A 27,873-nucleotide genomic window follows, 5' to 3' on the forward strand; every position below is an offset into this window, starting at 1 on the left:
AGAAGAAGGAGGGAAAAAAAAACCAAAACAGTCATGCCCTTTCAATTTTGAGGTCTATTCTATGTATTAGGTCCTTGCCCTTAGTTACCAGCTCTGTTATTTTTTCTTTCCTCATTAGAAAAATCATAGCCCTGTCTCTGGCATATTTGACAGAAGCCTTGTCTGGTCAATTATCTTCAACAATTCAGTCACCAGCTTAGTGAATATCACCATCAGCTTTCAGTTGCAAATTGAGACCATTTGTCCTCAGCGAGTATCTCCAGGATGCAAAGGCATTTTGACTGAAATAATCAAAGCCTCTCCTCTTTCTAATCTAATGTTATTTAACCTCTTATTTGAGGTCACTATATTGGAGCTTCACTTTCAAAGCACTCTGTCCTAAAAACATAACAGATGTGGTATCTCCTAGATGCTAGGCTAGCTATGTCTTAACATTTTCTCTCATTTTTCAATTTTCCTCATTCTCTCTGTGCCAGGCAGTACAATTTCTGAAATAACTAATAACTCAAATAGTCTTGCAACTAGTTCTCTTTTTCAGAGATCTTCTTTCACAAACACCCATATCTTAATCAGGTCATTTTCTCTCTCACCTCAGCTTTGTACTTTTCTCAAATGTCATGGGAGGAATGTTCCCATTCCAATTTTTGAAAGTGGCCTTCAGTTTTGTGGTCTCTCTCTTTTCTTTCCCTCCCTCTAATTTTAGGAGCATGTCAGCTAACAGCCATGGACACCCTTTGCAATCAGCAAAGAGGTCCAGACCTGTCCAGAGGGCTACTTGTATTTCATATGTACTGAATCATCATGAGGACCCTCATTTCACACACTCTTTCCGCATAACAGGTGCAGGGGAGCACTGGAACGCAGGAGTTTCAGCTAATAGTCTAAAGAGGTGAATTCAGCCCCTCATCTCTTCTAACATATCCAGCATCTGGAAGTGATTCTCAGTTTACCTCCAACACAGAATTCGGCAGTGACTAAATTCCTGCAGTACAGCAAAATCTATTAATGATCCCGTCCACACTTTCAATTTCCTATTGACTGCTGTGAGATCCAATCTGAACATAAGAAACACTTTTTGATGTGGGGCGGTCGAACACTGGCACCTGGTGCTCAGGGAGGTTGTGGAGAGCATTTGTAGAGATATTCAGACCCAGACACAGTCCTGTGCAACTTGTTCTCGCAGACCCTGCTTGAACAAAGGAGATGGATCTCAGGTGGTCCCTTCCAACCTAAACAATTCTATACCTCACAAAGTAGTCCTTGGTCTAACGTATAAGACAAGCACATTGGGAAAGAAAGAGAGATGGAGAACACATTTTAAGTTTACCTCTGTTTCCTTAAGACAACTTTTTGGATAGAAATTATTCCAGTCATTACCAAACTAATATTTCTACCATTCGTGTTTTGTGACCATTGCTCTTTAAAGGAACACAACTTTCATTCAGGCAAATTGCAACTGTATTGCTTCCTTTCCTCATTTCTCTCCATCACCCAACATTGCCATCTCCTCAGCTCTTGAACAGTTCAGCTGGGAACATATAACGACAAGAACTCTGTACTCGATGACACATAATTCACATCCCCATCTGCAGAACAAACAGGCTGCTGTGTGAAATAACCTGATGAAATTTAACAAGGGGAAGTGTAGAGTCCTGCATCTAGGCAGGAACAACCCCAGGTTCCAGTATAGGTTGGGAAATTACATATTAGAGAGCAGTGTAGGGGAAAGGGACCTTTGGGTCCTGGTGGACAACAGGTTGACCATGAGCCAGCACTGTGCCCTTGTGGCCAGGAAGGCCAATGGCATCCTGGGGTGTATTACAAGGGGGGTGGTTAGTAGATTGAGAGAGGTTCTCCTTCCCCTCTACTCTGCCCTGGTGAGACCACATCTGGAATATTGTGTCCAGTTCTGGGCCCCTCAGTTCAAGAAGGACAGAGAACTGCTGGAGAGGGTCCAGCGTAGGGCAACAAAGACGATTAAGGGAGTGGAGCATCTCCCTTATGAAGAAAGGCTGAGGGAGCTGGGTCTCTTTAGTTTGGAGAAGAGGAGACTGAGGGGTGACCTTATTAATGCTTATAAATATATAAAGGGTGAGTGCCATGAGGATGGAGCCAGGCTCTTCTCGGTGGCAAACAATGATAGCACAAGGGGTAATGGGATCAAGCTGGAACACAAGAGGTTCCACTTAAATTTGAGAAAAAACTTCTTCTCAGTGAGGGTAACAGAGCACTGGAACAGGCTGCCCAGGGGGGTTGCGGAGTCTCCTTCTCTGGAGACATTCAAAATCTGCCTGGACATGTTCCTGTGCGACCTCATCTAGGTGTTCCTGCTCCAGCAGGGGGATTGGACTAGATGATCTTTTGAGGTCCCTTCCAATCCCAAACATACTGTGATACTGTGTGAAATCAATCTGGTTATATACACCTAAGTATATAAAAGAGAGGTGGGATATAGGCCTGATGCACTGCTCCACAACTTCTGCACTATTTAACTACCAGCACATCATCCCCTTTCACATCTGTAGACAGTGCGTGGTCACAGTTTGGGGGACAGTATTTGCCAAAATCATTGCCAACAGGCAACCTGGACACAGTTATGATGTCTTGGAGGAAGAGAGCTTTGGCACAGAGGTGAGCTTGGTGCCAGTGTCAGAGCACATAACCTGCTACTGCACAGACAGCCCCTGGGTTCCACAAGCAGCGCAGCCCACCCCTATAATGAAGCAGTGGGAAGCCTGAACACGTGCTTCTATCAAACAGAAGAGCTGAAGGACTTGGGTCTTCCAGCAGGAGGGTACTGAGAAGAACATAAACACAAACTATTGCCACATTAGCTGCAAATTCTGTGCCAGATCTCTGTTTTAGCAACAGCAAAAGGCAGCAGAGGGTATGTTGACTGGGACCCTCACAGAGGAGTGTCAAGTATCAGACTCATTTTCCCTTTTCAGGAAAGATAATATAAAAGGTAGAGATTATACACTGATGTAAGATGGGAGCTGCTTTTTAGTTGCCTTCAGTTCATTTTTTAATCAGTGAGGATAGCAACAATTAATTATGCTCCTTGCTTGAAAGACTTTATGCAGATAATTTGGTTATTATTTGCATTTAGAAGTGTTATTAGGATAAATGGAACCCAACTGCCCTGGAAATCTGATTTTTGTCAGTTTTGGAGATCACTACTCATTAAGAGGCACACTTTGAAAATGTACCACACTATTTTAAGAGGTCAAATACATTTTTTTCCATTCTCTCACTGCTTCCTGACATGTGGTATTTTTCAGCTTGTATTTTCATCTTCTGTAAAACAAGAATGAAGACACTTTGGGATTGGACAAGCTCAAATTATAATTACGAACTTTCAAAACACACTAAAAACTGAAAAAGCAGATCATTTGGGTTCAACTTTGGAAAATATTATAATTACTGTTTTTTCACTGTTTTAATGAACTAGACTATTAGATAAAGTATGAAATAAAAAATGTCATTAAATTCTACCCCTGTACAAATTATGAAATGAAGACATCTCTTAACTAATCAAACTCAATCTGGATAAAATCAATTTGTCCTCATCTGTCCTACAGAATTAATAAACATTCAGGCCTAGGAGAAGGAAAAAACCTCTCATTTCATTAATGGAATGGTGTTGATGACAGATGTGCTATTGCTAAGAGAAATTTCTTTGTACATTCTTCACTGAATAAAGCAACTTAGTGCTTCTCTTTGGGTAAGTCCGGATTGTTTTAAAGAAACTATATTTTTCAATTTGTCACATTCCTATTGACTCTTTTAAGGCTTCACAGATCCTGGATTGTGAACTCTCCGGAGTATTTATTCAGTACCTCTAAAGCAAGTTTTAATCTTGAAGACTGAGGCCTAAAACAACCAAAGTTATAAAACTTAACAAACAAACCAAAATCTATTATTGCCACATTAAATATGTCTAGAAATTAAGACCATCACTGGTATAGTAATGGTTAAATGCTGAAATGTGACACTAAATGAGTCAACTTAAAAGCTGTGAAACATACCTTACACCATAATAAATAAACAGGCAAGAAGTCAGCCCTTTGTGGTTTCAGTAATATTAATCTGAAGGAAACCAACACCGAAGTCACTTCGAACACTGCAAAAAGTTTCAATAATTAAAAGACCTCTTGCACCTTAGATAAGAAATAACCAGTTTTTCAATATAGTAGATCAGGACACACTGGATCTAGGTCTGATGCAACTTTTTGGTTCTATTTTGTTATCTTGTCCTGACATAACTCCCACTGAAAGAGACATTATGCAGAATTTTCTAATGCAAACTTTGCCACAGGTATAGAAGAGAAGGGTGTCTAGGGAACATGCACTCAGTCAAAGATACCCTGCCATTTTCACCCTCTACAAATTTACATGTAACCTGCAGACAGAGGAGCCTTTCTCCTTCTAGTTTGTGGCTATTTTAGTTCCCAACATGAGAGACACTTTCCAATCTACCATGCCCCAAGAAATCCTTTCTCCCTTTTCAGAAGCAGAAAGTGTTAATAACAGCATTTATTTCTAATTTTCAGAACTCATTTTCTTTGCTTCTGAAGCACCAGTAATATACACAGATGTAAACAAGTAATTACACTCTTAAAAAAAATCAAATTATGCCATGTTACTTTCCTTAAATCATGAAATATGGATGTTTATCTCCCAGTAAAAATCTAAGTTTCTCTATCTTAGGAATAAACTATTGATCTATAACCATAATTAATGCCATTTCACAGACATCCCTGCAGTTTTCCCACAGACAACCACCTGGCACTTTGGCAGTCAGCACTGAGGTTGTAACACTGAACTTCATGACTTCTTCACAGCCATTTGTCACCATGTGGCCAAATAAGCAGCCTTTATCATTGCAACCAACTTCTTTAAGAAATTGTAACAAAACTACAGTTAACTCCACAAGGCCCTCATTACATCAGAAGGAAAATAAATTCACTCCTCAGTGGTTGTATTTCTTGACTATGAGAAGATGTTCTTTTTAAAGAAAATTGGTTAACCAACTAAGAAATTTGATTACCTTCTGTCAAAGGAAAAGAGTGCACTGCTAGCAACTAAAATCAAGAAAAGTGCCCCTAAGTTAGTTTACATTACATTCTGAAATAGGTTTTTTAGGTAATAAGCAATAGATGAAAATCAGTTCTTTGCATTTTGTGCATTTCTAAGTACAGACGATTCCTTAAATCATGCCTTTTACATACAGCATTTCAAACTACTCGGTAGTATGTTTACCTTCAGACAGGAAGTATTTAAAAAAATAAAAAGAAATTCACAATTACATGATTGAAATGCTATTTTATAAACAATATATGTTACAAAACAGCTTTAAAAAACAATCTGTTGAAGTGTATCCTTCAGTAATCAAGGTTTTGCCACAAACTTCATAAAATTAGAATCTCATCTATTACCTTTCGCTTAGCAGTTGCTTTTACTTCCTCACAAAGAAATATATAAGTAATGAATGGCATGTAAAAATATTACTGCCTGTTACCTTTTGAAAAGGCTTCATTGCCTTTTGTGTTTGATGCCCTCCGAATAAGTCTAAAGGCATTTGAAACTTGAAAGATCTAAAGCATAAACCACCAATTTTCTAAAGAACTTGTGTATTCTTGGACAACCTGGATTAAAAGACCAAGTAGGGAAGAAAAAAATGTGTCTGCAAATCTAGTTATCAAGTACCATCTAGGACACTGGAAAAACACTAGCTATCTTACTTTTCTTTCCTTTATACTTTTTCAAAACTAAGATGAAGTATTCTGAACACTAGAACGGATTTTTGAACAGATCGTTGTAAACAGGTCAAGTAAAAAGGCTCAGATTAAACATTCAATAGTTCTGAAGGAGGAAAACTGCAAGAAGTATCTTAGATGTCACTGAAGGTATGAGGTCTATTCAAAACGTTCGTACTGAAAGACAGAAGGATAATGTAAGGTCTCTTAAAAGTACAGACACTTTTCTAAGAACTTGATTCTCTTAATACTTCATAACAAGTGGTTTGGTTTGATAGTTACACAGACCCTGTACAGAATACTGCATTCTACAGACAGCATAACAAGGGTCAGTATTTCTGTATCTCATGGTTTTGTTAAGCATGTGCTTCTGTTATACATAGTTCTCTAAGCATTGCTTAATCTTAACCCATCTGAACATACATTGAAATATTACTGAGCAGTCCACACAAACTGGCAGTTAAACCCAAGTCTTAAATCAAGAAAAAGACTTGCCATTAAACTCTGTTATTCTAGAGCTGCTTATTTACTTGTCTAAAACAGCTTAAATAATGAAATTTGGCATTCATTGCTCCTAACTTCATGAGCAACTTCTACAATTGCTGTGCCAGAAAATTACAAATTGAACTGACATGTTTATTATGTTTCTGAAGTTTTGGAAGGCAGAAGCTGCAAAGAATCAAAAGCTTTACGTTCTATGCAAAGCGCATATTGAGAAAGAGATTTCAATAATCCAGTGCTCTGGAAATACAAAACCACCAATAAGCAGAAACAACTAACTATGCCAACCATAAAAAATAATCATATGGAGTAAAGTACCATACTTTCAGCCCATACTATCAAGGCTAAAAAGCCAAGAACACAAAAACCAAACGCTAATCCAACTAGAAGGTAAGGAAGGAGCAGTTCATGATTTTGTATTTGAAACATGAGCAGATACTTCTACCATAATAATAATGATACTATATAATAATAATGATACTATAAAGCAAAGTTATATTTCTAGAGCACTAGAGGATTTTTGTTTGTTTGCTAGCACTATATGAATTTAAAATAGTGTTACCTATAAACCAAGTACTTTTTAAAAGAGGGAAGATCAGCGCAGGGAGACACACAAATTTCTAAAACGTAAAAAAAATCAAACATGGAAAAGCACTAGTGGTATACAAAGAAACAGAACACACTCTGGTAAGGCTGCTTATATAATCTCAACTTTTCCTTGTGACCTTTTAAACAAACTACAGAACTAAGAATGGAGTTTTCCATCTACTGATCCATAACAGAAGACAGAATGCTAGTAGAAGCAGTGCATATTTTCTCATTCTGTCTGCATTAGAAAAAAAAAGAGGTTAAGCAATATACATATTTAAATATATATATTTAGCCATACTAAGCAAGAAAACACACACCTGATATACCCTGAGACTCCGTCTTTAGATCACAGTACCACAATCTGTTCACTGGATCACACCCTTCTCGGATAGACAGCAAGACATATCGACCATCGTCTGATACCTGTAAGAAGTTACAGGAAAATCAAGGACAATTCATCCTCTGAAAACAAACAAACAAACAAAAAAAATCCAACTTGACAAGTTAGTCCCTAAACCCCTAGCAAAAAATAAATTGATGCCACAGTTAGTAGAGTGAACAGACATGCATGGAATATTGAGAACTCACCAGGAACTCACACTTATTGCTTACATCAACAAGTAACATATGTACAGTCTGCTGACATTTCAGGAGATGAAAGCCAAACAGCTGTTTCTTCCCACAGTTAATAAAAAATTAAAAAAAAAAAAAAAAAAAAAAAGAAAGTTTATGATTTTTAACAGTATTCCAGCTAAATAAGGTGTCTAAATAAGTCAGGGTGGATATCTGCTCCATCATGGACCTCCGTGGGCTGCAGGATGACAACCTGCTTCACCGTGGTCTTTTCTGTGGGCTGCTGTTGAATGGTTAAGCTACAACCACATTATAAATTTTCCAGTGAAGCTTCTTTGTTCACCTTTGCACACGCACATACTCACAGGATAAAATTTCCAAAATGATCTCTACTGGTACATAGCCATCAATGAATCCTTCTTTCTACTCAGGCTTTGAAAATATAGTCTTTTTCCTGGCAAAACTTTTGAAAGTGCAAGCCCATCAAGGAAAGGCAGGAAGTAACAGGAAGCCATCAACTTAAAAGTTTCCCTCTCCTGGCTGAGCTGTTCTGAGCATATTCCAAAATTAGCAGACTTAGATGTTTTACTAACAGCTGAGACAGAAGGCTGTTTCCTATCCACATTCTTATATGACAATATCTAATGGAAATCTAGACCTCTAGTCACAAAGTATGACTCTGAGTTCTGGAAACTTTCCATTTGGCCCTAAACTCAGCGTCAAAAAAATTCTTATTCATATATTGTGATTACTTCTCAAATTTACTTTGGTTAACATTCGTAACATTAGTTGTACAAAATATTTGTAGAATTAGTTATGTGAAATAAATTTCAGAAGAATTAGGTCCTAACTATACTGCTACTCAAACAGATCCACAGTTTTGAACACACAATAACGGAACTGCATAGAACGGAGAGTAAAACCTCAGCATCTGAAAACCAACAAACAAACCCCAACAACCAAAGATCCCTCAAAAAACAACAAATACAAAAAAACAACCCAAATGAGTGTTTGCAAGTCATATTTTTTACCATTTTGCCATCAACTAACCATACCACTAAAAAAAGTCCAAACAGCTGAAAGGTCACAAGGCAAATAGAAAAGAACACCTAAGATTCCTACTAGAACATAAAAAACAACCAACACCCCCCACATCCCCCCAATAGAATAAAATTATATGAAACAGCTAGGATAGCTTTAATATGGCAACCTTCAAAATTGAGACATTTTGCCTTCTCCTTCCAAGATAGGAGTCTATCCAGAAATGGAAACCAAAATTAGGTTATCTTTTTTCAAAGAAGCATCTTCAGTGTTTTTAGACAAACATTAACTGCAGGTGTCAGTTTTAATTAAACTTGTGACTGCAAAATGCTGCTTAAACAACTGTTCATACTTGTAAAAACACCAAGTTTCTTTCTCTTCCTCACCAACTCATAAAACACGTTAAGTAATTGCAAGTGGTATACACAACTATAAATTTCAGTTAAAATTCGAGAGTATGACACACAGAATTCTTTCAGTCATAGTCATAACCCACACAAATTTGTTCTTTGATGCTGTGAGTTAATGGTTAACAGAAGACTGCTCGCTTTACCCAAGAAAACTTATTTACAAATTTCTGATGATGTTGCAATGGCAATTCAGAACCTCTGCTGACAGCAGATCTGAGCACATCTAATGAGTTTTTACTTCCACATTCCCAGCTGGACTACTGAAGAGTTGATACAGGTTTATGTTTAATTGGAAGTAGGAATTCCCAAAGCATATTGCTGGTGGGATGCCAATTAGGTCTGTCTCTATCACGAAAGCTATTCTTAGACTAGTGAGTTCTATAACCCAAAGGACTGTGACAGAAACAGGACAAGACACTGCTGGCTGCAGCATGCTAAAATGTTTACTACTATACTGCAAATTTAGACATCGACATTGCAAAGTTACAGTTTGATGAGCAAATATTGGCAGTGGTACGAGTGGTCTCCACCTCCATCTCTCCCTACTGCTATGGTTGCTTGTATCCATGCAAGTTCATGACCCTAATCATACCAACACAACCATTTACCGTTTGTGCGGTAAACTAGACTGGAGCAGCTGATCCAGCTGAAAAAATAGCACATTATTAAAAAAAAAAGAAAAGAAAAAAAAAAGAAAAAAAAGAAGAATCTGGAAAAAAAAAAATCGGAACAAAGACGATGACAGGAGGGGGGAAAAATTAAAATAAAAAATCAAAATAAATAATAATAATTTAAAAATACAGAAAAAAAATAAAAAGCCCCTCTGACAGACGAGTATCTCAGTCAGTTCACTGTGCAGTTGCACAAATGGCTGAGCTAACACACTGCCCCAAGCAGCTGGAAACATGAATAATATGGACAGAGATTATTTAGGGCAGCTCAGATGGCAGCACTGACCAATGTGTAATCACAGCCTGAATACCACTGACTCTTGTATATTGCCAACAGATAAGAGTCTGGGTCTCAGAATGGCAAAAGCAAACAGGATTCCCCAGCTATCATTCAGGTTATTACACTGCTACTTCACCTTCATGAGCAGAACTGCAATCCTTGCTCTTGGCCCACAAACTTCTGAACTAAAATTTCATACCAGCATTTCACTCAAATCTTAGAATGCATTTGTAGTTCAGCATAAGGGGGACAGCTGTAATGTCAGAACTGACAGCTTGGATCAGAAGTAAATTCTCCTGGTTTCCGACATTCAAGCTTAAAGGAAACATCTCAAGAATTTCTGAGATCCGAAATGCTAGTTGGTGCACATTTCTCTCATTAATGTAACTTCTATCATTTCAAACAACACCCACTGGCAAAAGGTAAGGAGGTTATAAAGCAATTGAACATCTTAAAATGACATTTAGGTCCTGTCAAAACAGGGCAGAAAAATCCTGTAGCCTTTTAACTGCAGCTTTTAAAAACATTCAGCATAGCCATGATTCTATCAGCGTAACACAGCAGTAGTAAAGGAAGGATTATTTCTAAAAGCTGATGTGGGTAGTTTCACTGCCGCCATTCAGTCACTTGGCAATTTTGAACTTATTAGATCTGTTATTTCTGAAATATTTGCTGTGACCATCTTGACACCATACAAACATACAGAAGTATCATTATGATAGCTGTGCTCACTAGTACTATTCTATTTAGTCTTTCAAGGATCAAACCCTTTGAAGTAAAATCTTTATAGAGAAGTTTTTGGTTACAGTGGAGTACTTTTGGTTTTTTATTAGCAATTTTGTTTCAATGTTAGGTGTTCTCTCCATTTTGATGAAAAGTAACCACTGCTTAGAAAAACAATAACAGATACAGTGGTTTACTTGTAACTTCAAGAAATGAACTGATATCAAAAGAAAAAACATCATTTAAAGCCTAATTTGTAAAATGAGTTTTCCAACTAAAGTTTTTTCTTTCATTACAAAACACAGTTCATTCATAGACAAGCCATATAAGGAACCCCAAAGGGTTCTATGTTCTGCATTTATAACAGCAGCAACCATCTATGAGGATCCACAGCAAAAGTGAAGTTAAATACTTTGTCTGCTAGCAGCACATTTCAGACCAAAAATTCATACATAATTAAAGAAAAAGAATGAACAGGAGAAGGCCGTTGGGTTTTCAGGCTTCCTGGCTTTGTGTATTACTCCTCAACTAAAATGTCAATAGAAGAGACATTAAAGTGCTTTGCTTTCAAGTAAAGTGCATGACAGCAACTTCAGTGAATATTAATGCCAGTTCTTTGAATACTCCCTGGGAAGTCACCACTGCAAGATTCAGGATAAGGAAGAGTTCTCTATTTTTAGTGCACAAATATGGGCTTTTTGAGCGTATGGTATTATATTAAGGCAACTATACACACATACATAATTCTTTTTCAAGCTAACCAATTAAAAGTTTTACCACCTTTGCCCTTTTTTCTATCAAGTTGGAAAAAAACTAATCACTGTATAATTTCTTTCTGCATAACAATATATTTAAAAAATTAAATAAGTAAAATTCAGTTATTAGATAATATTCCTCTATTCAGGAAAAGATAAACTGACTTCTCCCTTAACTGCAGATATTAACGCTATAATCTGACAGTAATCTACAACTTGATCTGCCTCTGATAATTTTACAAACTACTGCTTTTCATAGAGCGGTGTCCCTTGCATATGGAACAAGGCAACTGTCATTGCTATCTAATGCATTTCCAATGAAACAGAGCAAATGAATTGCATTTAAAAAAAGAAAAAATAAAGGTCACAAAATCACAGACAGAATCAAAACTTTCAAATAGAGCCAAATGGTCAAATTAGTAATCGGACTCCATGTACCCAGTCATGGGAAAAAAATCAAACCATCCAGAGAAGGCAAGATGGATCACAATAAAGATGCAACCATGCGATACATGGCATTAATTAACCAGCAATTAAAAACTCACAGCATTTTAAAATGCCTACAACTTTCAATATATGCTATAACAGTTAAAGCCACCCAGAGTGACTGACTGCATTATGTATCAATATTTTAGAGCTTCATATCAGATGAGTAAAGCAAAATACTGAAGATAAAAACCACAAAATTTCTACAGAGAAGGAGTAAAAATTTCTATAGAAAATGCCACAACATTTGGTCAGTAAAAGATGAAAGCAATTAATTATGCTGTTTGAACAGCCTCAAGTATTCTAACATCATAAATGCACACATACTCCCATGACACAAAGTCCTGCTTTCATGATGACAAAGTCAAGAACCCCCACTGTAATTTCCCAGCCTTTCAAATTCCACTTTTATTAACTCACTATTAGAAAAAGCAAAACTGTTTCCTTTTCTAGAACAGGAAACAGATTTCATAAGGTAAAATGATCTTGAAGGTTTTGGTTTGGTGTTTTTGTTTGGTTTTGTTTTGTTTTGGGGGCTTGGGAGACAGGGCTGTAATGAAAAACACATAAAGCTGCGTTCTGACATTATCTCTGCAGTGGTGCTAGAAAGTCACTGAAGCTTGCATATAGCTCCTATCATATTTTATGTTCTGTTTTGAGAGAATGAGGACTGGGGCAAGAACTCCTTTTCACTAAGTGACCTGTTGGGACTGTCTGCACAATCCAAGGCCCCTGAGGCTGGTACTCTAACACTGCAAATGCTTTGCTTTGTTTTCTATTTGCATCCTACTGGTTTAACCAACTAGACTTCAAAGACCTAATGATGTCTGATCATAGAACTGCATAATTTCAGGATTAGATCCGAAAGAAACCACTTACTACATTCTGAGGAACAGGCCTGACATACTCTGTGCAGGACACAGACTGATTATAAGTAAACAACATGCTGATGTGCTTCTCCATCCATTCCCCAGGTTAGAAGATTTGCTTTGGGCATTAATTCAATTTCCATATTCCAGGCAGGTTTTTATTCTTGGATTTCAGATACAATGTGCTGGTATGAAGAGCAGTTCTATTTTGACCATACTCTTCTGAGCCTCTGCTAAGCCTGGGGTTGAAGAACACTTCCCAAAGCCAGAGAACTGGGGCTTTGACCCTCGATCATTGTGCTTATAACAAGACACAAGGCAGCCCTGTTCAGAAGAGCACAGCAATATGTACATATATATTTACATGCATTCTCTTTCTTAAATCTAGCGCAGAGTAAAACCAGTGGCCTTATGAAGCAACAGACAAACATCACACATTATTTTTCTTGTGGCTTTCAGCTTGCTTTTGAGTGCAATGAAAGCACCAAAGCATCAGGAACTTGGCTATGTAAGAGGTTGCCATCTACCATAGCCCCATGTGCAGCCAAGAAAATTGCCTGTTTGTTTCTTAATGGTAAAATTCTCCAGACCCATTACCAGGGCTGAAAAAAAAATATTCATGGCAGGCTTCTATTCCAAATTCAGCCTTGACAAAGATAGCGTAAGTCTTCAGAAAAACTCCCACACCACCATTTAGTCCAGCAGCGAGCCTCACTTGAGCAAACTGACAATGTTTTGAGCCCTTCCCCTTTGTGCTGCTCACTCTTGCCCTGTGGATGTTGCACTTAATGCTCCTGCAGTGAAAACACACTGTAGCAAGAACACATCTGGCACAGCTTACTCTGTGCTCTGAATTTCATTTGCAAGATCATCTCCCTGGTTGAGAACCACTGATGTTAACTGACATCACTGAACATTTAAAAAAAAGTCAATTCAGGGACTGTGCACTGTGTTTGTCAGACAACAACATGAAAACCTGTACTTGTTTTACTGCTGGCAGAATTGGGATGGGATGGTTCCCCCCCCACTCCCTGCTTTCTCTTCTGTTTACTTTCCTGCCAGTACCATAGAGACTTTAAACATTGCCAACTGTAAAAGGCTCTTATATAACTTATTGTTTAACTTTGAGAATAACAGTCTGGCTGTGAAAGAGAGATAGGCTCTGTGAGTCTGGAGAGGAAGCAAGAACATGCCACTTAGAGAAGGATGGGAAGCTCCTCTTTCTGAGAGTAGCAATGACATTGCCAAGGTTTTAAAACAAAAAAAAAAAATCTTCAAACCAGTCTGCCCTCTACTGGAAAGTTATTCAAATAAACTCCAATCCTGCTCTTCCCAACTCCTTCACCACCCTAGAATCTGTACCAGAAATACATATGCTTTTCCTAGACTAATCAAAAGATTCGATAGCCTCTTTTCAAACTTATATATCTGGCTAACAATAAACATATTTTTCTTCTTCACAAGCAATCCGTTTAAGTGAGGAGTTGGAAATGCATCTGTATTTCTATGTCAACAACATTTTCAGCACCACAGATTTTGTTTAAATGAAGCATACTTGGGGCTGGTGTTGAATGTGTAATGAAGAAAAACACCCTCAAGCTATTTTCTTGCATGTTGTCTTGTAAATGTATTAAGCTGACAAAATTTTACACAAGCCTTTTTTCATCCTAATCAGTAACCTAGTTTCTTCTCTCCATTGAAAATACACACCATGCTGACTCCCTGCAGTGCACCTGAGATTACTCTTTTTTTTTTTTTTTAAGTATTATGGCAACAATATCACTTTTGCAGGCTCTGAAGATCTCCTTGTCAGGTGCTTTTCAACTGCAAGTAAGGTATTAATCTCCTTTGACCCAAAGGTTATGAGACCTGCAAATTCTGCTCTAAATCCAAGTATGGAAGTTGGAGTTCTGCTCCCACTATAGAGAAAGGTTTGGTAGTTGAGACTAGACCATCCAAACCATAATCCAGTTGTCTTTTCTGAAGCTTGTCTAAAACACAAGAAAACCCAAATGTCTTTACCTATTTGGCCCAGCAAGGCCCTGTAAAATAAAAACATTTGTTTAGTAATTTGGCAGGAATGCATGAAAACAGACTTTCATAAAATGTTGAGCTGTGCAAAGCTGTATTTTAAAATCTGTGGCAGTATATTAGTGCCAAGTAAGAATGTTCAGGACAGTGTCAATAATCCACATAATTAATTATCTCCCTATTACTTTGTGGTCTTACATTTTCTCAAACACATACTTCCAGAAAAATTGACCAGAAAACTTGTTTGAATGGCCTGAAAAGATTTGACATATTGCACAAGGATGAAACCACATTTTGCACTTGCTTTTTTTTTTTTAATTGCAGAATATTTCCTGACCATTAAAGACTATTTTTAATTACTATTAGAATGACAGAACCACATTTTACAGGTGGAGTTCACAGTACAACCCCAGAATGTCAACTGTTTTAAAGTACTTTCACTTAGATAAGCTCATGATTATTTACCAACGTGGATCACTGTTTTACCACTCCTTTCTAAAATATCATTTCTTCTTAAATACCAACATCTTTGGAAGTTTATGTTTCCTAGAGGTCAACAAAACAGCCATCAGCAGCCACATATTTTATTAAAGATTTATTAAAGATTTATTAAAGAAGAACCCACAGTAGTGAGGTCTTTTATCTATTCACTGCCCTCCCCACTTTCCCAATACTTCGGAGGCTGTTTCAATTCCAGTGGCTTCAGAACTGGTAGTTGCGCTACATTCTATCATTTTCCTATTCTACAGCAAAAGTTACTACTACCAGTCCCCTCTTCCCACCCCAAAGGCCTTTTGATCATTTATTATAGGGCTATATGTTCATTAATCACAAAAATTACCCAAGACATTTGGTGTCAGAAAAAAAAAGGTACTACTTTTACATTTAAGGTTGCCTCAAGCTTGTCTTTCACAATAGAGGAGCCAGTAGATGCAGGATGGCTATTCCTCTGCACCCTGGCTAGGCAAACTCTTGCTACTCACTACAAGCAGTATACTATGAGTTCTCTTCCATGGTCCTCCTCATATTCGGTTCTGTATTTCTGATCTTGAAATATTCCAGCCCTGTTTCTCCAACTTAGATAAGAAAAGGCCCTGTTAGTGTGCTATTATCTCAAAGAAGGTTTTGCTACCTGTAAGACAGGTGTACCTCTACACCTACTACAGAAGATATAACTTCCATGGGATTTAAAATCATCTGAGACTGCAAACTTTCACTACCTTAAAAAGCTGTATAGTCTAATGAATCAGACTGCAACAGCCCTCCTCCACGGAAACTGAATTTGCCTTCACAACAACATGTGTAGTTTAGCTCATGATGCTGCAAAGCAATAATAATAATAATATGCATCACTTGTATGAATCAGTGGATACATCACTAGAAGACATCTGTCACCAACAGAAAGCCTATTTATTTCCAGAACTAGGGAAAAATAAGGATAATGATTTACAAATTACTTTTTATTGCCAGCTGAAGACAACAGAATCGACTAGTTTTCAAACAGCAAAAAAAAAATTCTGAAGCCCTACTTGCAAGTTTACACTTATATTCAGGTCAGTTGTTAAAGGTATGTTTCATTAATAGATGAGATGATTATTCACAGAACCTACAGATAAGTCTGATTAGTACAAAGAAAGCTCAGTGAGGTCACTTCGCTAGTGAACCTTTCACATTCTCACTCACTGTCTCATTTTTAATCCCACTGTTCAAATCCTCTGAAAGAATCTTTCTTTTCTGGCACCCCACAGAAAAGAAAACCCAAACATTTTCATGTGTTACTGTATGGAAACGTGAGCACAGACTGATGATCAAGTTATTAAAAAGAGGTTCTCTTAAGGAAAAGTAATTCTAGGAACTGAATAACCCAACCAGGGTAAAAACATTTCATATATCTCAAAAGTGTCAGATCAAAAGAGACCCTGTAGAGAAACAAAATGTACTGATTAAACATAGTAGCTAAGAGAGTGTAAAGAACTACAACAGGCTTTTATCCACTGGAAAAGCATCAGTTCCCTGATAAACAGAATGACCACCACTACATCCCAACAGCACTTAGCACATAGTGCTCAATCAAGAATTGTTAAATGCAACATGAAATATAAAACACATATTAGCTACAAAACTTAGGGTCTTTTGAAGCATTCATGTCAGGAAGATGGTTAGCTATTCCAGGACTTTGCACAATATAGTAGTTGTTCAAAAATATAAGCTTAAGGAATCAATTCCAGCAGTGACTTGTTCCATCTCCAGTAACACAGTCCATACAGTATTTGTACTGAATAAACTTGCTTTTGGGAGACTTGAAAGTCTCCAAATGGGCACATAGTTTTAACAGATTTTAACTGTATGTCTCCATTTTTCAAGTAAGTAGAATAGACATATTTCATTTCCAGGAAAGACACTACAAAAATAAATATAAACAAAATAAATATATGGCAGGGAATATCCAGATATGCTGGTTATTGGAATAAGCATTTTGTGCTAAAAGTGAAGGCTGGAGCTCAACACTGACAAAGAAGAAAAAAGAGCAGTGACACATTGCCCATTGAATGATCCTTTTCTGACCTGGAATGTACGTCGTGCAGAATATCCTCAATAAAGGATATGTAAATGTGTCATTACAGGAATGAGGACTGATTTAAAGTAAATTAGACAGTCTTATTTTCAGCAATTCTTAGCTGAATGGTCAATACTGAAACACTAAAAAAAATGTTCTGTTAACAAGATGCTTTCCTCTTTATAACTACTACCAGTTGTTAGAATCTGAAAAACTGAACATAATGACAACAAGCTTCAGGGTGTTCACCATACCTCAGCTCCACCCATCCATTTGGGTTCATCGGGAAATTCAGCACATAGGATGTCTTCCGACTGGTTAGTTCCTAATACATGATAATGCAGCTTTTGGTGCAGATTAGTTGAGGTCTCAGTGCCTAGTGAAATGCAGATATTTAAACCAATTAGCTCTCAAAGAAATCCAGCAACCACCAAATAAAATCAGTGTCAACTTCTGTATTCCTTTCCATGTGAAAGAGAAGAGTATTTCAGCAGAGATAATTACAGTGGTTCGAGTCTACAGCCATTCCCCTCCAAATAAACAACGGTCCCCAAATCAAATAAAACTTCAAAGCACCCTGCAAACTTGTTCAAACAGTTACCCTTTCCTTTATTTGCTGATAATACTATCTTCAAATCTAAAGATTTATAATTTCAGGCTTTGCTTTCTAGAAATACTAAGCACTCAAAGAAAAACAACAATCCCTGCCATCCTCTAATGATGTTTTTGCTCCCACTTCACCCTGGGCAGCTAAGGGGAGATTTATTGCTAATTAATATGCTAGAAATCTTCATACTTCCATTTGCTGACAATGAAAAAAAAAAAAAAGTCTTTAAAAACACTGCAAGAGGTGCTCCTTGATTTTTTTTAAATTTCATTCTTGCGACATTTTCCAACACTCCAGCTTCTGAACTACAAAAGTGTTTAAAAGTAAAAAACACAAAGTGGGTATCTAACTTGCAAGTGTGGCAAACTGATAGGCTGCAAAAGCAAATACAGAGGCAAAATCTGGGCTCTCTCCAAGGTTTAACAAAGAGCACAGGTCCAGAAGAAACTTTTCAATAGCACTGCCTTATAATAAGAGCTTCTAAATTCCTTCCCTATTGACACTCCTCAGCAATTTATTCCCTTTGTGTGCTGCTCCTTGAGTTTTGCTAGCATATATATTTTGTGTTGCTGTGCTGTGAACCACAGATGAATTAATCTGGTTGAATAACAAAAACCTTATGCCCCAGATTGCTATCCATAAGGTCAGCCTCCCAAGCCAGTTCACCTATGCTTGCACAGATGCATAAGGGGAACAGATCTAAGTAAGCTGTCACCAGACATCAAATTCCAGCCAATAACACCCTGTATGAAAGCTAAATAAATCATTGCAGAGAAAAGGAAATGGAGCAGCAGACTTTTAAGAAAACACAGGCAGACAAGAGGATACTCACATTAACTGAGGACAGGCTTTGATCATACAACATAAGCTGATATCTAATTGTATAAACTAGTACAGCTACTTATTTTCAGTATAAACTAGTAGAGCTCATTAATTGTTGCACCGATTACTGAAAAGATCATTTTGCTTCCATATAGCATGCAATTAGTACAACCATACTCACCATCACTTTTCCCATCTTGTTTTGGATAGCAGTTATAGAACATGCCTTTTCCATCATGGGTCCATGCCATGCAACTGAATTTAACTCTCTCTAGTGTATCTGGAAGATCCTCAGGACCTTCTACTTTCATAAACTTGATAGTAACCCAATCAGAGCCACTAGAACTCAGGCCATATGCAAAGTATTCACCATCTTCACTGAATGCATAACCTAGGAAGTTGGAACCAAACAAGATGAAATAAGAACCAGCACAAAGACTCAGCACTTTCAAAAAAAGTGTTTCTTATTTTGCCACAAAGCTTTTTATTATTTACTACCCACTAGCCAAATCCCAATGAAAGAGAGGTGAAATCGGGAAAGCAGTTAGAAAAACTGCATTCACCAAACACTGAGAGAAGAGAGTTTATCTTCTAAAAGACAGTGAAGGCAACTACGTCTGCTATCATATTTGGGATTTGCAGCACTTTTCCAGCTGTTGTGGGCTTCTCAAGTAGTTAACAGATCTGAGTTTAGACATGCATACTCAGTAAGTATGTTCATTAACATTCCTTATGCCCAACACCTGAATTATGATTAGAGTCATAACTTTTCTACTTCCCTGAGTTTAAGGGAAGAGGTGGAGACTGAAAATACACACAGGTAGAGAACTTAAAGTGGTATTTTAAAAAAGAAACATGGAGTGCATCCTAAAATAAAGCAAATAGCACTTCAGTATTTGAGACACTGAAAACGAGACCCTGCAAAGCCCTAAAAACTGAAGTAACTGGAAAAATTTGCCACTAGCATGCAAATGGATTAATAACCCATTACAACATAAGAGTGGCCATTCCGATTCAGACCAAGATTCCACCTAGCTATCCTCAGAAGGGGTCACAAGAAGATGTCTACTAAAGTAACACCAATGCAAGCACATGTAATATTTTCCTCAAATATTCTTACAACCTCTGGCCATTTTTAGCTTAGGACAAGTCTTTTCCATGAAGTAGTTGGTTAATAATCCTCAGTACTTTCCTCCTCCTTGACCTTGTCCAGCCTGCCCTTAAACCCACAATAAGTTTTTTTTTGCACCAACAACGTCCATTGGTAAGAGGTCCTACAAATCTACTTCTGGTATGAACCACCACCTCCTTTTGTTTGCTTTGGACTCTACTCCCACTGCCTTCATTTGATATCCCTTAAAGCTTGTAATAGAAAAAATGTCAACTAAGCAATCCCTATTTATTCTCTCCATGCTACCGCATGCCACAAACAATTCTGTAGACCTCTATTTTACCCCTGCTAAATTGTCCCTTCTGTAACCTGACTGATCTGGGAACACTCAGTTGCTCCTGACCTTTGCTCCATACCCTTGATTGTTCCTACTGCCCTCCTCTGAACTGTATTTCAGAGCACGCTTTGAGCTGAGGAGACAGGAACTATATTCTATTCAATGCTACTGTATAACTCCCTGGGTTGCTAATGTAATGGTGTCTTCTGTTCTCAGTTTCCTTCTTAATAATTTCTGACATTCGATGTGCTTGTTTGGCTGCTACCAAGAACCAAGCTGACATTTTCATGGAACTACCTATTACAGCCTAAGAATTGTTCCCAAATGGTCATGGTCAGCTCAGAGTCCATTCCATCCATTCCTCTACAAATGAGGTTAGGATCGTTTGTCCCCTGTGCACCACTTAATTTATCTGCACAGAGACTTTTACTTGTTAGTTTATTGCCCACTCACTATCCCCTAAGGTCTTTCTGCATCTCTCCAGTCATTCTTCAGCCTTTACCTGGAGCAACATTTTATCGTTGCCAAACTCTGCCGCCACACTGCTCGCACATTTGTGTAATATACAGGGTATTTCAAAAAGGTGGACTCAGTGAAGTATATTTCATGATGGTAACATGTTACAATTACATAAAAAAATTAAACAGTTTAATGAGTTATCAAGCTTTAGTAACCTTTTTATAAATGCTCTATGTTCCAAAGTTGTAAGATTTTCATTCATGAGCCATTCATGGTTGCAGAAATATAGAGGATATATCAAGAAGATGGACCCAATTTGAAATCACTATATTTCTGCAACTATGAACCTACCATGAATGAAACTCTTACCACTTGAAAGGGCAGGGCATAGAGTTTCAAATCATTACTGCTAGATGCCTCTCCCAGCATACAAGCAGCCATGTTGCCATCGTGAAATATACTGCTTTAAAATTTGGTCTGCTGTTTTGAAACACCTTGTATATGACCACAGTGAACAGTGCAAGTCCTGGCACAGACCCTGACAGAAGCCTACTGGTGGTTTCCACTTCGAGAGCTGATCAGTTATTCCTGTCCCTGCCTTTTAAATTAAGTATTTATAAACACCAAGAATTTCTCCTCTTCTTCCATGGTTGTTGTGTATCCTAAGTGCATTTGGAAAGAGATTTTGTCATAAACTTTTTAGAAATACAGAAAGATTATATGAACCCTGTCCTTATATCCACAGCTTAAGGCAGGACTTCTCACTAAAAAATGCCGGACTGATTCTTTTCAGCTAGGTCACAATTAAAGAAACATCCACCAACTCTTCCTTCTGGTTTTATTAACTGCCTTGTACAGACTTCAAGGACTTCTAGGTCCAAGAGTCTTGCTTCTACAACAAGCCAAGAGGCAGTGGGAAAATGGACAGCCAGCATGAAGTTAGAGCCCTAGTGAAGGGAAATAATTATGTAATTTTTGTGTTAAAGAGTTGTGAAAGAAGATGTTGAGAAACCGAACCACATTAATTGTGAATACAATGGAGATTTAGAAGTGTTCTTCTGAAACAGCATAAAAATCCACATATGGCTATTGTGATTATTTTGATTAAAACAAGCCACTCTAGCTGTATTGTTATTGGTAAAGAGCTGGAAATCATTTCCAAATTCTCCTGAAGACCCAGACTTATTCAGCAGGACTACTGCCTCACCAACCTCGTAAAGCCACAGTGCCATCATCAGAAAGCTTATTTGGATCAAGAAAAACTTTGGCATCAGCATCCAAGGAGTCTTGTACATATAAAACTCGCTGGTTCTGCAGTCCTGTATTGTAGAAGTGAAAGTACCTAAAAGAACACAAGAGGGAAAAATAAGTACATTCAGATTTTGTGTGAGGCAAGCAAGAAAAACTTGTATGAGATTGTCATGAAGTGAATAAAAGACAGATAAATATATAAGGGAAACACAAGCTTCACAGCAGAGTAGGAATCATGGTTTCCCCTGTGGACATCAGGGATTTAACTGTCTTCTGTAGGTGCCTTTATCTTCCCCTTAATACAGAAGCCCAGTCATCAATTTCCAGGCCTCTAAAAATGAAAGGAATCTCATCCCAACGTGATATAGATTGCATAGAGGAGACTGTAGGACGCAATGAAAATATGTTTTAAAAATAAAAGCTGCATTTGCCAGAGTGCATTTCAAACAAAGCTAAGTATACTATAAATTCTGTATAACTGTCTATGTGAAACAGCTCTGGCAGCCTTAGCGGTTCTCTGTTACAAGTATTGGCACAGGTTTCCATCTCCTATGTTAAAAGCTTTGTCATTCATACAGCTGCTTTCAACCTGTACCACATTGTAGACAGATATTCAAATGAAAGAGATCTGAAATTATTTCATCTGTAGAATGAGGGGCAACAGGCACAGACTGAAGCATAGGAGGTTCCACCTAAACATAAGGAGAAACTTCTTTACTTTGAGGGTGTCAGCGACCTGGAACTGGCTGCCCAGAGAGGTTGTGGAGTCTCCTCTGGAGACATTCAAAACCTGCCTGGACACGTTCCTGTGTGATCTCCTCTAGGTGAACCTGCTTTAGCAGGTGGGTTGGGCTAGATGATCTCCAGAGGTCCCTTCCAACTCCAACCATTCTGTGATTCTGTATTTCCCAATGTCTATAAAACTGCGTGTGTTTTGAAAAATTTGCAGGAACAGAGAATCACAGAATTCTCTTTAGTGAGATACACTCTTCATATCAGAATACACTACAGAGCACAAAGAAATTAATAACTGTATTCTATGCAATTCAGAAGTACTACACTTCTGTTCCTTCATAGGACTCCTGAGTTTTACTATGAAAATCTGTGACTTAACAAATCAAAAAGCAGCTTCAGCTGTGGGAACAGAAGAATTTATGGGGTTATGTTCAAACCTAAACATGAGTTCACATATTCCCTAAGGCAGCCCAGTACTTGGATACAAGCACAGCAATGTGGCAAACCCAGAAGGGGAAACTACACTCAGAAAGACCTGACTAACAATCTGAACTAGCAATATCTTCAAATAATAACGTGAGTGAAAAAATTGAAAGATTCAAAGGAATAGAAGAAAAAGATATGTAATTTTCCATTTGACTGTGCATTTTCTAGCCAATTTCACCTTTGCAATGCTGGGCAATAAGCTGGGAAGCAAAGGTCAAACAATGTGACAGGCACAGCACCTCCCTGGACACTCTTCCTTTCTGCACATTCTACAGAATAGCTCATCAGGCACTTTTAGCAGCCATTCTTCAGCAGAAAATTGAAGTAATTAAATATAAGTATTTCTAAGCGACATGTGAAGTTTAGGTAGTTCTTCAAATAGAACAGTTCCTCCTACAGCCCCTTACTAAATGTTATTTAACTTGGTAGATCCCTTTTTATCTCCTCAAACACCATAATATACGGGGTTTTGGTATGATTTTTAAACCACTGTGATTTAAGTTCAGTGCATGCCAAGAAATAGAGTAATACTCAGAAAAGCTAAAAACGTATCTATTAAAATCAAAGTCTCATAAATTAAAGGAGATCAAGTTCCTGGCATAAACATTCTTCCTGAAGGACAGTCAGCTGCATCAAATTAAGACTTCTTATCTCTAGTAGAGACTATATTAATCACTGCCATGAGCACTTCCGCAACATCAGGCCTTATCAGCATTGAAGGCATGTTTACACTGCACAAGGAGAATGGGTCAGAGAATCCAGAGCGGTCACTGATCAGGTGTGCTCCAGAACCAGACTCAGCATAGTTACATCTGCATGAGCATCACATGCAGACTAATAAGCTTTGCTCAACAAGGCTTACTTTCCTGCATGCAGCACTGTCCTGAGCAGCTCCACTGATTCTGGGCTTAAACCTCACACTGATGTACTGTGCCACAACAGTGACAACTTAAATCAACATCAGCTTGGGTTCGCTCCCCACAATATATGTACAACACACAGTACAGAATTTCCCTCCCTTAGGAACAAGTATCCACACCCTCCTCACAACATAGGGCAGATAACTAAAGAGTAGCAGATCTTCCTCAATATCTGTGCAGAAATCTTAAGGCAATGAGACAACTTCTGCTCTTCCTTGTGGATGACAGTGAAAACACACCTGGCACATCCAGGTGGTCACTCAGTGAGGATCAAACAAACTGAAAATACTGAATAAGACTGTGTTTCCCATTATTAAGAATGGCTGGTTGTTTGCACTACCTCTTTTTGAACAGCTAAAACAACCCTTAGTTAAACAGCAGTTTCATCCCTTTGCTCCCTTTCTCTAGATGGCTAGTGTTTCCGAAAGAGGTCAGATAAAATCGAGTAGGAGCTGCAGTCTCCAAACTTTAAGTAACCCACAGAAGCACCATCTCTTTACCTAGTCACAGAATTAAAACGGGGATATAAGTAGATTAGGTATTGGAATATAGCAGGATTTCTTTATTTCTTAGAAGAGAGGTCTTTTTGCATCAGTCACCTTCAGTCCTCCAAATAATTCTTCCCCTATCTCTTGCAGACACAGGAGCTGTTTTTCACTACTTTTCACTGGCTACAACTGAACAAAAATCCTACTAGCTGCTCTAGATAGGATCGACATAAGAGCAGTACTTCAGTAAATATTTAGAACAACATGCACATGACAGACTTGGGGTGTTTTCAGGATGAGGTGCCTTTAATTATACTGACAGTGACCAACCCTGAAAGAAAGTCCCCAAAGTTTTATTTTTACAACAATTATTCTAGAAAGTTGTCAGGGTTTTGATAATCTCACAATTCTTCCTATAAAAAGAAAATACGGCAAAAGAACAAGATAATATGACCAGAAATTTGAGACAGTCAAGCACCTTGTGCTCCGCATCATGCAACCATATATGGTATTAACATTGGCTTACTTTTTCTACTTCCCAACTATAATGGAATAAATGTAACTTATAATTTGTTTTCCTAACTAGTCATTGTTTTTTACTTGTTTTACATTAATCACCACCTGCAAAGACATTTCTCACATACCTTTTTCCTTTCTTGAAGTGGCAACTGTACTTAGGATAATCATAGAGTTCAGTCATTCGTTCCTTGAACAGTCCTCTGACAGGACACTGCTCAAGAAAGGGAACTGTAAGCTTGTTCTGAGCCTCCACAAATGCCTGAAAGAAAACAATCCATGAGTTAACATGAACTTAAGCAGAAATGTGTATCTCCTACAGAAAACACTATTTTCTGAAGCAATGCACCACAGACATCTTTCCCTCCATTCAGGTTGTGCAGAGTTACACCCGAAGTCTTGCATAGTTATTTGCATTATGCCACAATATTGTAATAAGACTGATCTTATATCTTCAATAATGTCTCTCTGTGACATGTATAACCAGTGGTTCAAAGACAAACCAGATTCCTGCAATTGCCCTTTAAAAAAAACCTCAAACCTCACGCTTTTAAAAACTCCCCTTGTATTTGCCTAAATGACATAGAAAAGCTAACTTATAGAATATACCTACAGGAAATACCATCTTTCCTTGCTTCACCACAAATATACAATACTCCAATGATGATACAAAATGTCACATGCTCTGTCTGTTCATCCTATTAACATAATACACACGATCAGTCCCAGGCAGTATTTCTTGGAAAGGCCAAAGTACTATCCACAGACCAGTTCTTAGTTACAAAAGGCAAGAACACCTTATCTCTGAGAGGAGAGGAACCTTTGAGGAACCTGGTTTCTTCAAAACACTACCTCCTACTGACAAACACTTCAGGACTGTGGCCAAAACCATTAACACTCCAGCTGCTTGTTAGTGGCTGCCACTCCCATGGCACACATGGAAAAACTGGTGCTGTGTTGGCGTTTCACCATCCCTATTTATAGCACAGGATGTTAACATAAAACTAATATCTAAGCATTTTAAGGTGAACCACAGCTGCTAAGAAGCAGACATACAGGTTCTTCTGTCTCTAACATGGAGTAGGAAGGACAGGACACACCACGTGTGGCTGTAATTCACAGCCAGATGTTGCAATGATGGCTGCAGTATCACTATCGGACCCCAGTCTCTCACCTCCAGCCTGAAACCCCATCCGCCCACCTCTGGCTTACACAGGTCTCTTCCCCAGTTGCTTTGAAAGAGGCTGTTGTTTCTACCTGTCCTGAACCTGTCACACAGTAAAGAGATCGACACATGATAATATCTGAGCCACACTTCACCACAGGGCATGACCCACAGGAGCTGCGAGGCTACAATCCATATTCCACAACTCGTGTTTCACAGTTCTTCAGAAAAGACAGCTGGTGCACAGAGTACCTGGCACACACTTACCAATTGCTATCAACATCTACTCATTTATTAATTCTTCAGGTGAAAAAGAGGAAAGAACTGTACATTGAACTCTTTCAGCAGCATTTTACAGACATTTCACACAGCAAGAGGCAAGCACAGAGGGCAAGCAGAGGGACACGTTCCCTCCCACTTGTCTCGCTGCCACAGCAGTGCACAGCCAAGAGCTGCATGACATGCCAGGCTGTGTTTACAGAGAGCTGGCAGGCCAAAATGTAAAGGAGAAAACACATTAATTATGGGGAGTCTCCACTTAAGAGGTATTTGTTCATGTCTAACAAAGCATACAGAAACTGATAAGCTTTAAGCCTGTGAGTGCAGAATTAGTAATGCCCTAAGAGCACTTGGCTAAGTGTTGAAGCATATTAGTTTAAGAACACGTGGGCTGGTTACACAGAGGTCACCACTCAAAGATGACACAAAAAACAAGCACTATAGCACTGAAAAGGAACAGATATAGATGGCTAACAATCATGACTTCCGGAACTTTACTCAAAATTAGGCTCTATGCATAAGCAAGGATCAAGTCAGGAAATGATCCCGTGAGAGAAAAGGAAGGGAAGGGGTTAATACACTGCCAAGGAATGGCCAATTTTTGCTTCTGCTCTCCCTTTGAGGATTATACTGGCATAGACAGCTTTACAAGCCAGGATGGCAAAACAGTACATCCCAGTGGTAAGTCAAAACTGCATGAAGCTTCCACATTGTACCACTACAACTGTCTCCTCCCGACCTGATCAGATGATTAACTTAATCAAATCTACCCCAAAATTATTACTTGTATCTGAATTTGTTTTCTCTAAATGGAAAAATATTAATTACCACAGACACAAAAAATCTAGACAGCACATGCTACACAAATAAGCTAATTACTCAGAAGCGCTGTGACATTTTCATAAAAAGAGATGCCACACAAAACCATGTATAAAACCATCCATTGTACTGGATGGGCAAAAATCACTTTGCAGTTGCATTTAGTGGACAGAAACTGGCACACATCTTTGCTTGATCTATCAATAACCTGACCAAAATGGTAACACTGCGGCAGGGGTACACTGGAACTGTGCGTTACTCAGTTTTAACTGCAGTCACATATTACCACATCTGCTTTAATTACTGGTGCTCAAAGAGGAGACACTAACTTTTCTTTACAAGCATTCATTGCACAAGAGCATGCTTACATACTAACTATTGCACTCACTGAGTTACTAGTAATTTTACTTTTACAGGAACTTCATGTATTTTTCCCATTTCTATTTAGTATGTATTCTACTAAAGATTCCAAGACTATTTGTAAAAGGGAATGCCATTGCTATCTAAAAAAAGGAAATAGGAATTACAGGTTTTTGAAAGAGTTCCACCAAGCAGAATCCAGTATAGTTTGTAAACTCTGTTCTTACACTTTTGAGCACAAGGTTGCACTCATGTTCAAAAAGCAATACAT

General features: G+C 38.1%; 1 protein-coding gene across 2 annotated transcripts in view; it reads right to left on the bottom strand.

Moving 5' to 3' along the window:
• PREP (prolyl endopeptidase) overlaps positions 1–27,873 on the bottom strand; it is a gene marked incomplete at its 5' end in the record, with an annotated part of 103,604 nt that overhangs the window by 69,114 nt on the left and 6,617 nt on the right. For both annotated transcript variants that reach the window (XM_080342544.1, XM_080342543.1), the window contains 5 exons: positions 7,169–7,274; positions 17,502–17,623; positions 18,858–19,067; positions 21,795–21,925; positions 25,108–25,241. In XM_080342544.1, the coding sequence (XP_080198670.1) occupies positions 7,169–7,274; positions 17,502–17,623; positions 18,858–19,067; positions 21,795–21,925; positions 25,108–25,163 (625 nt within the window). The remainder of the gene's footprint in view (positions 1–7,168; positions 7,275–17,501; positions 17,624–18,857; positions 19,068–21,794; positions 21,926–25,107; positions 25,242–27,873) is intronic.

This window comes from Nesoenas mayeri, assembly GCF_963082525.1.
Source record: "Nesoenas mayeri genome assembly, chromosome: 3".
Taxonomy (NCBI): Eukaryota; Metazoa; Chordata; class Aves; order Columbiformes; family Columbidae; genus Nesoenas; species Nesoenas mayeri.